This window comes from Acyrthosiphon pisum, chromosome A1 (genome assembly GCF_005508785.2).
Source record: "Acyrthosiphon pisum isolate AL4f chromosome A1, pea_aphid_22Mar2018_4r6ur, whole genome shotgun sequence".
NCBI lineage: Eukaryota > Metazoa > Arthropoda > Insecta > Hemiptera > Aphididae > Acyrthosiphon > Acyrthosiphon pisum.
In genome coordinates this window covers 47,386,119-47,396,194 of record NC_042494.1, presented here as the reverse complement: position 1 = coordinate 47,396,194, position 10,076 = coordinate 47,386,119, and the positions used below count along the sequence as shown (strand labels likewise).

General features: G+C 28.0%; 2 protein-coding genes across 2 annotated transcripts in view; one reads left to right on the top strand and one right to left on the bottom strand.

Annotated features, from left to right (window-relative positions):
- LOC100165701 (conserved oligomeric Golgi complex subunit 8) overlaps positions 1-3,040 on the bottom strand; it is a 5,146-nt gene extending 2,106 nt beyond the window's left edge. Inside the window, exons 1-8 of the mRNA XM_008188074.3 lie at positions 2,906-3,040; positions 2,670-2,739; positions 1,980-2,051; positions 1,523-1,917; positions 1,251-1,464; positions 1,034-1,185; positions 681-953; positions 415-621 (exon numbers count right to left, since the gene is read on the bottom strand). Of these exons, the coding sequence (XP_008186296.1) occupies positions 415-621; positions 681-953; positions 1,034-1,185; positions 1,251-1,464; positions 1,523-1,917; positions 1,980-2,051; positions 2,670-2,715 (1,359 nt within the window). The 5' untranslated portion in view covers positions 2,716-2,739; positions 2,906-3,040. The remainder of the gene's footprint in view (positions 1-414; positions 622-680; positions 954-1,033; positions 1,186-1,250; positions 1,465-1,522; positions 1,918-1,979; positions 2,052-2,669; positions 2,740-2,905) is intronic.
- A 124-nt stretch (positions 3,041-3,164) lies between these two features.
- Positions 3,165-10,076, top strand: part of LOC100163662 (neural cell adhesion molecule 1) — a 174,083-nt gene continuing 167,171 nt past the window's right edge. The window contains exon 1 of the mRNA XM_029487177.1: positions 3,165-3,486. Within this exon, the coding sequence (XP_029343037.1) occupies positions 3,435-3,486 (52 nt within the window). The 5' untranslated portion in view covers positions 3,165-3,434. The remainder of the gene's footprint in view (positions 3,487-10,076) is intronic.

Genomic DNA, 10,076 nt, shown 5'->3' with positions numbered 1-10,076 from the left:
TTTTATTTTAGCCGAAAAATCAGCGTGAATGTAATAATGAACATGCGAACCGTATTTTGCTAATGCCGTATGCATAGGTAACATAACTATTATTCTTAGGAATTCACAATAATAATTAGCCCTAACTTGGGCGATTTTCATTAAATTTTAATATTATGTTATTCAATCAGAATTTCCATACTTATTACTGAAAAAAAATTGCATTTAAATATATTGATTTTCCACGGAGATACTAAGGGTGATACGGGATTTGTGGGACAACTGTACAACTTCTTGAAAAAGATCTTTTAGTTTACAGCAACAGCAAACAGGAAAGATTTAACTTAACTGCCATAATAGAGAAAATATTCAAAATAGGCATTTTATTCATAGTTTAATTTAGTTAATAATAATAATATAATTAATAATTATTACTTCATCATAGTTTTTAAAATCATCTTGGTAATACATAGAGAATAATGCACAGGACGCATTATGTAATGTAGTATGTAAACATTTGGTGATTTCATCGGCAGCTGCATATGGAGCATACTCTCCTAGGTCATTCAGAGCACTCATTACACCATTACAAAATTTTGCCAAAGGATAATATTCAAATACAGGTGATGGTATATCATCTACCTAATAAAATTCAAATTTATATATTATTTATTATAAATATATAACAAAAGGTGTCTTACTTCATCATGAGTTTGGTTCATTCTTACATTTTTAATATTTGTTTTCAAAAATGTTTGTAAATCTGTTAGCCAAGTAATTTCTGTCATTTTTAATAAGTCTGAAAATCTTTTTACAGTTACATTGATAAACACAGGTGCTATCAGACCCCTGAAATCAGCTCCAATATGTCCCAATGATTGTCCAAAGTACATACATTGTGTGAAAATTGTTTCTAATGATGATGGTCGACAGTTTGGAAGGTCTTTTTTTAGTATATTAATGAATTGACATACCTAAAAATGTATACGTATTTTTTGTTGATGAAATAAATTATAAAATAATGTATAAACCATTGTTTATACTGTTTAAAAACCTTTTGATTAGTCCAAGAATAATAGAATTGTAGTTTTGATGATCCAGTATCAGAAGAGTTATCTTCAGAGCAAAATATCAGGTTATATTGTGTAGCTATATTTGAAAGACAAGATCGTGACACCTCAATAGTTTCTAAGAGGTGTTGGCTATCTATAAACACAAAATATTGTTATCTTTTTTTCAACATGTCAATACAAAATAATACATCAACTTACTGCTCTCATCAGGAATATTTTCTAATTTAGCATTAAACCAAGCATTTCTAGTCTGTAAAAACTTAACAGCCAACTGTTCTTCATTTATTATGTTTAATGTTCTTAATAATCGTACAATACGCATACACAGTGGTAATTCTAAATCGGTTCTCAATTCTTGGCAAAGTGCTGACATCAAAGTTAAACGATGCTTTTCTACTTCATCATGTAACAACTAATATTATATGCAAATTATTACAATATATTATTACATTATTTATTATGACACTAACCTTTACAGCTGGTATATTATTGGGTAAATGTCTAGCATGATTTGCCAATTTTAGTGCATCTTCATACAGTTTATTTTGTATACAGGATAGCATGAGCTGTGGAAGTTCAAGAGCATGATGCATGATACGGGAGTTCCAAGCCATAGCTAAAGTATTACGATGCCGTTTTTCTTTAACATCTGCCCACTGTTTTAACATTTCTTGACATTCAGTTTTAAGTTTTAATAAATAATTATCTAATGTGATAGTTTTCTGTTGTGTATCATCAAATTTATTATACACAGACTCATAACAGTGTGAAGTTTTAACAAATGTTTTGTAGTTATTTAATGCTAAATCTTTAACCATTTTAACAATTATGACGTTTTTATCTTCTAATGACTTATGTTCCTTACCTAAAAAAATATATATTAATTTAATTGTAAACTATAATAAAACATATTTTATTTTTACATACTTAATTCTTCTGCTGTGCATTTTCCAAGATGATCTAAATAATTTTTAATGTTTGGATCAGTTTTTATATCATCTAAAAAAATGTAAAATATAAATTTACAGTTGATATGAAGTAGAAAATATAATCAATTGCATCAATAATGTGTTAAGTAGATGGTATATTATGATTTATGAATAAACACAGATGTTAGGTTCGGCTGTGGTTTAGTTTTCACGGCAATTAATTATTTTTAAATTTTGTTTTGTTATATCACTCAAATAAGAATATTGAGGCTGATACAAAAAATTTAAAATGGGGCAAATGAATAATAATAAATATACTACCTCCAAGGCTCTGTGAGCATTACATAATTATAGCACCCCTAAGATTTCAACTTAAATTATTCCACTGTTCACAATCCTGATGCACTATATCAATATATTATATAATACTATTTGATAGGTTGCTGAAGATATGTTAATATTTAACAAACGTAAATAACCGATTATGACATTATCTAGAAAATGATTTAATGCATTAAGGACATGGAGCATTATAGAATATTTCGATCAAATCTCAATTATATTATATTATATTATATAATATTCCCAGATTTTAACTGTGGATTAATGACGACTAACTTCCTATCTTATAATACTTATACCTAAATACCTACCATTCCATTGGATCAATGTCGTTCACCCTAATTACCTGGTATTCCGTCTGGGAACAGTAAATCTGTCAATTGGCCATCCATAATGTGAGCGTCTTCAATCCTTATCTGCTTTAACACAATATAATCCTTTAATTTCACTTATAATAATAGTTACTAGTAAAAAGTTTTAGTCAGATACACCATGATATACTTCATTTAGTTACACACAAACATATTATATTTTTATGTATTATTAGTTATTAAATATTAATGATAATGATGTTTTAAGTACCGGCTACTCCAGTAAGTCGTACTACAGAGTTACAGACTACATTAAACAGCCTACGACGAATGATGATATTGTTGTTTTGATACTATCTTCGTCCAGCACATCAACACCTTACGCGTTATCACACGTCGCGTAGTTGTCCGTTATCTTATGGTAACCAATTGTATTCACCAATCAGCAGTCGCCCGACCACGACCGCGTGCGTTCTAAACCGGCGGCAGAATATACCGCGCGCGCGGGCTACTAGAGATTTGAGCAGTGACCACGTTCAGTTTTCGTCTGAACGCGACGCGTGCCAGTGTTCTCTTCCGCCGAAGACGGTCTTCTTTTGGATTTCTCCTTTTTGCCTAGCCAACGAATTAAGTTCTCTTCTCTCCCAAAATGAAACATACAACGTAATCTATTTCTTAACATGTGCAACGGATAGAAAATTCCCGACATTCGCGATTTAGTTAATTTTTTTCGCCACCGTGTATATCCAAATATTTCTTGTATCGATTTCACCGGGTTTTCTTACATTTTTTCGCTCACGATGGCTGCACGGACGAACTCGAATCGGAGTTTCAAGATTTTCGCAGTGACAGGTAAGATTTTTCAAGTTTATGTTACAATTATATAAAACGTAGATGGCTATAAATAAAAATATATTATGCACCTATATTTGGTCTTAAGTATACTTTGCAGGTATACGTCTAATATAATTGGAACAGTTTTAACTATTACAATTTAGTTGATATTTTACGTGGACAACATATAATTCTTTGACATTCCCGTTTTTTTTTTATCATCTATAAAGTCTTACACTAATTTCACACTTCTACAGTTCTACCTCATAGTCGTAAATAATAATTTGATATTTTCTGAACAACTTTTACCTAATTTATTATTAAGTTGAAAACTTACGTAGATATTGCATATTTGTATTTAGGTAGATATCTACTTTAAATTGTGTATTATTATATAAAAACTAGACAGCTTTACGCATTAAACTGAAAATATTTTTAAAATATAATTTGAAAGTTTTTAATTTATTACAATTTAAAAAGTTTGACTATTTGAGCTATAAGAAATATATTGAGTATGAAAATAATGTGTAAAATACACTAAGGGAACAAGGAGGTTAAATAATCCTAAAATTATACTTAGGTAGGTAGTCGGTACCTCCTTGGTTTAACAATATTTATATATATACCTACAAACACTCTCGTGGGAATCTCTGAATATACCTAAGAGTTTAGTTTATGATACATAAAGGTAAACCTACAGAGTGCTTATACCATTGTAAAATACACAAGAACGAACTGTTTACGCAAAATGTTACGAACTATACTAAGAGATATAGAGCAAGAAATTATTTTAATGAGTTTAGATAATTTGAGGTAGGTTTATCAATCATTACCCATTAAATTGGGTAGTACGCGAACGACGATAATCGATAAATGCCGATCATCATAATATAATATCATACAGTAAATATCGAGATTTTCAAATAGTTTTACCAACATAATATTGTATTAAAAAAAACAATAAATTTATGATTAATAATATGTTTAATAATATCTTTAAATAGTTTAAAAAGTATAAACATTATAATTAATTATTATATAATCTGTCACATCTGCCGAAATCCAAATTATGTTTTTCGCAGTTTCACTTCTGATTATTTCCAAGACATCTCCTTAAACGTCTACAATGTAATTTTTCCGTAAAGTAGATTCGTCTGGTATGTTTTTTTGATTCGTGCAATATTTTTTCAGAAAATTACATAATTTTGGATTACTCAGTTTTTTCAAAGGAATGCGTTACTTGCTAATAATGTCAAACACAAATCATTGCTGAAATTATCTATGCGCGTCATACTGTTAGTAGGAGGCTGTGCTATTAGCGCCTGACTAGGTACCAAAAGTATGGGTGGTCTTTCATTTCTTTTCAGAGATCTGTATATTATTTGTTGCTGTACGCAGGGCCCCCTTAAGGGGGGTAGTTGTTAGACTTGGAGTACAGGGGCCCTGCTATTTTAAGGTCCTGTTGAAATGTATTTGTAGTTTTTGAAAATTTGATAGGAATATTTATTTTATAGTAATTTTGTTATTTTATGTTGTGGGTTAACCATTTATATTACCTTGAGATCGTGTATGGGACACCCATATCGCTTTTAATGGGTTGTATTTATTTGGAAGTTTTGTATAGGGCCAGCAAAAACATTTAGTACAGGGGCCCAACATTTGATGTGAGGGGCCTGGTTGTACGTATATATTATGCTGGACAATTTGGAACTTCTTTGAACACAGAACTTTTTTCTCGCATATCTGGCAGTACACAACCATTCTTTCAGTATACTAAACGTGCCTGGATACGCATTTATCTAAAGCTGATTACGTGTATTTTTAATAGTAGGAAACTTATAAAATAAATTAATATTTTAACGTTTACGTTTTGGTGGATCACGTGGATGAGACTGAACAGCGAACACAAAAGTCGAAAAGAAATACGAATTGATTTTGTCCGAGGATGGCACATTGCGAAAAAAAATCCCCAGTAGCATTAATTATACTGGGGATCGAGTAAATATAAATAACTTTTTGATTTAATTATCTTATAAATTATAATTTTATATTAGTAATAAAATTAATATAGTCGTATATTATGTTAATAATTATACCCTAAAAATACAATATTACTATAATATATAATATACCTATATAAAGTTATATTACTCAAATAGCCCTCAATCAAGTTAACATTGCCAATATTTTTAATTTTTTAAAATTAATTGGTCTCGATGATAAATTATAACACTCCTGTATATAACATATGTTTCGTTTTCTCATTATTAATATTGTATAAATACTTTAAGTTTGTGAATAACACCAGGCTAATAATCTTTGTAATTGAAGCCTTAATCTAATAATAAAAAAAAAAGTTCTATTGTAATTTTAGGGTATAAGAACATTTTTTACATAAGTACTATAGATTTTTTTTTGTTTTTTTATTATTTTGCTGAATCAGTCCTCAAAAGAAAATTGATGTGAGTTTGGATTAATTGGCTACCTATAATATAGTTCTTGGATTTTCGTTTGCATCAACTATACATAACAATGTCATCAGCATAAGTTACGATATGAGTGGTTTATATAACTGGAATGTCATTAATGTAGAAAATGAGCAATTTCACTTCCCGGGGGATCTCAGTTAATAAGTCAAGAAAGTTAGAGAATTTCAGGCTAACTTCAGATGTGCATAGGTAGAATAAAATTAGAAAAAGAAGATAAAAGAGTCTCGAAAAAGTATTTTCGGTTTTAAAAGTAATCCATCGTCCAGAATGTGCTCAACTTCTGAGCTATAGGTTTTCACAAAGACACCTGTGCAATAGTTCTTAATTTCTCAAAAGAAGAGATATACACCCGTATGAAAAAAGGTGTTATATAATGATTAATACGTATATGTGAAAATATCAATTCAAATTGGTTTAAAACTAACAATCAATTATTCAGCTCGATATGGATACTTTTGATATAGGTATAATATGAGTCTTAGTCGTGCTTATTCATTTTAAAACTTATGTTATAAACTTTACTTTTCGGACTTTTGGAGTTCATCAAAATTGTATATTAACTTACAGTAAAACGATGAAAATAATTCAACTTCTATACAATCCACACATATTATTATAAACGCGAGTTTATATTATTTCGTAAAAGTTGAATACAACTCTTAAAGTACTCTGCAACGCATGTTTCAATAAAGTTCTGTTAATTTGCTGAAATACCATGAGTAAAACTTGTTTCAGACATTTTCGATTTTCTGTGATCTGTATAGTTCCTTTATTTTTTTAAATTCGATCATTTCAATAACCTTAAAAACTAATTTAAGACAATAATGTTCTCCTGATATTTTTCTTTTTTTTTTTGTTTCTCTCATCACCTTTTAGGACTTAGAAATTTCCCAGTAGTTTTGAAAAGCGTCGTGAAAAACAAAAGAAAAATTAAGGAAAAACGGGAATTTTTACGCAAAATCTGTTTTTGATTTTTGGTGCAACTCTTAAACAAATGACCGTAGGTACATGAAATTTGGACTAAATGTTTATATTAGCATTTTCTATACTCCATAATATTTTCTAAATATTTTGACTTATTTTGAGCTCTTTAAGGACATTTTCAGTTTTCATTTTTTTTTTATTTTTTATTTCTATAAATATCAATAACATTTTATTCGTTTGTTGAAAAAGCTTGAAAATGTAATAGAAGGCTCCTAGTATATTGTTTCGAGGCAGATGAAAAAAATTTAAAATACATAGTCACAATTTTTTTTTAAAAGGAATGAAATTTCAAATATCGACAAAATACGTACAAATGACGAAAATTATTTTGAGTTAGAAATTCATGAAAATTCTATTTTTAAATCTAAGATTTGAAAATGTAATACAAGATTCTTCTTTAGTTTGTCTATCTTTATCAACAAAAAAAATGTCTTCAAGCAAATCAAATTAAATTTTTATGAGCGTTGAAATATTTGAAATTCAAATTTTTACAACATTGTATATTTACTCGATTTCTCATGTAACCATTTTCTCATTTTATTGTAATTAAAAGACGAATAACTATAGATACATGTCAATTTCACTGAATGTTCATATTTTCATTTTCTATGCACCATAACATTTTGAAAATATTTTGAGTCTTTTTGAGCTGTTTACGGACATTGTCAGTTTTCAATTTTTTTAGTTTTTTTTTTCTATAAATATCAATAAAAATTTATTCGTTGGGTAAAAAAACTTGAAAATTTAATGCAAGGCTCCTGATATATTGTTACAATATCAGTTAAAAACATTGAAAATATATAGCCACAATTTATTTTTATAAGCATTTAAAGTTCGAATTTTCACAAAATATATCAAATTTAATAATTATATTTTTAGTTAAAAATCTATAAAATGTTCAACTTTTATACCTAAGGGCTAAGGATTAAAAATTTAAAACAAGGTTCCATGTAAATAGTGTATATATAAATTAGTTTATTCACAATAATATCATCAAATATACTTAGTAATATGCTGACTGACCGTTTTCGCTCAGAATCGTTTTTCTTATACAATGATATTAGGTATATCATTGAATTCAAATTTAACACCATCCATTACAGTGACCCACTTGTAACCTACTGTACAGCAGAGCGACATCCACTTACCCACCTTTTTTTTGTTTTGGTTTATCCTTTATACCAAAGTATAAGATACAAGTAGGTACCTATAATATAAATAAAATTAAGTATTATTAACTTTAGTTTGATATTATTTATTCTTATTGTATATAATCATTTTTACTAGTTGCATAAACACATGAAGAAAATCCAACAATTCAAAATTATTTTCGTGAATGGTAACTAATTTCTTATCGAAATGTACGCAACAATAAATTATTCAATTTGCAGTCTAAGATTTTTAATCACTATTTAATACAGCAGTAGATATATTAGGTACTTAATGAAAAATACAATATTATTTCGATAGATAAGTATTATAATGATTAGAAAATAGTAATTTATATAACACATTCACTAGTTACTGTAAGTTACAAATGACAATTTTAATTTATTGATATTTAAAAATTAATACATTAGACATTCGTATTATTTTAAATTATTATTGAATATCATTTAGACTTTATACTTACAAACATTTATAAATATAGTTTATATTAAGAAGCGTTAAGAAGTATACCCACTTACCCATTGTTTGATGAAAATTTATTTTTACCTATTTTTAAAATAGACATATCATTGGATCAAATAAGATTAGCTACTTAGATACTGATTTTAACGTTAAGAGTTTAAGACAAAAGAGGAACTTAACGCAAGGAGACTTTATCTAGTGAACAAGTCATCGAAATAATAGGTGAAAAAATCGAAAATATACGACTTTGAAGTAGGTACCACATAGTTTCAATTTCCAATCAATAGCAGAGTTAAATAAAACTTTCGAAACTTTTTTACTATCCAAAAAAGTGTCTACATAAAAAAAAAGTATTATTGCAAAACCAATACATTCCTTGCTTTGATCAGAATCTAAAATGGTATACTGTATTAAAATATTTACGGAAAATATTAACTATTAAGTTAAGTTCATATGAATATCAATAATTATCAATAATTACCAATAATTAGTATAATGATCCACTATAATACAATTGTTTAGTTCATATTTGAGTTATTATATTCATTACATTCATCTACTAGGTATATTATACTATTATACCTATAGTATATGCTATAATATTCTTTATACTAAATGATAAACCTAAACAAAATTCAAAAGTATAAAAAATAAATAATTAAATTGATATGCCTAAGTTAGAAAATACATCACAGTTAACTACTACACATTTTCATATTATCTATTTTTGAATCAACAGAAATATTTTTTCCCGTGTCTTCTGGTACCTACCATTCAATCGAAATTGTGCAATGAAATCATGCACATATTAAGTAAACTAATTCAATTTTAGTATTATAACATTAATATTTTATTCAAAGGCTTTTACTTTTTACATACCTAACTAATAACTATGTACATACGTAAAAAAAACCAGACATGCTCTCGAGCGCTTTATCCAGTCCATTGATGAGAGACCCCCTAGGTCAGATTTACCCACAAACATCACCAAACTTATTTGCATCCACAGATTGCAGACTATAGTTTCCAGTTAATTATATAGACATAAAATTATACTTACCTATACAGGCTATAATTATTATTGTAGTTGTAGTGGTGGCAAAAGGGGCAAGTTCCTTTGCGCGGACTTAGTTGTAAAATTTTAAAGGGGTGGCAAATGTTTAAAATATATATATGTTTAATAAATAATAGGGGTACCATATAGTTTTGACCTGTAGCGCCAAAGAAAGTTAGCACAGCATTGCAAGTGACCTGTAGTCTGTACGACTGTACACAAGTACATGAACTTAAAATGAAATTCAAATTGAATTTTTTTCTTTGATGGGTAAAAAAGCTTGGAAATTTAATATAAGGCTCCTACTATATTGTTACAATGATATTTGAAAAAATATTAAAAATCCTTAGTCACAGTTTTTATTTATAAGCATTTAAAGTTCAATCTTGACAAATATGGAAAAAAATACGAAAATTAGCATATTATTTTGAGTAAGAATTCGTAAAAAT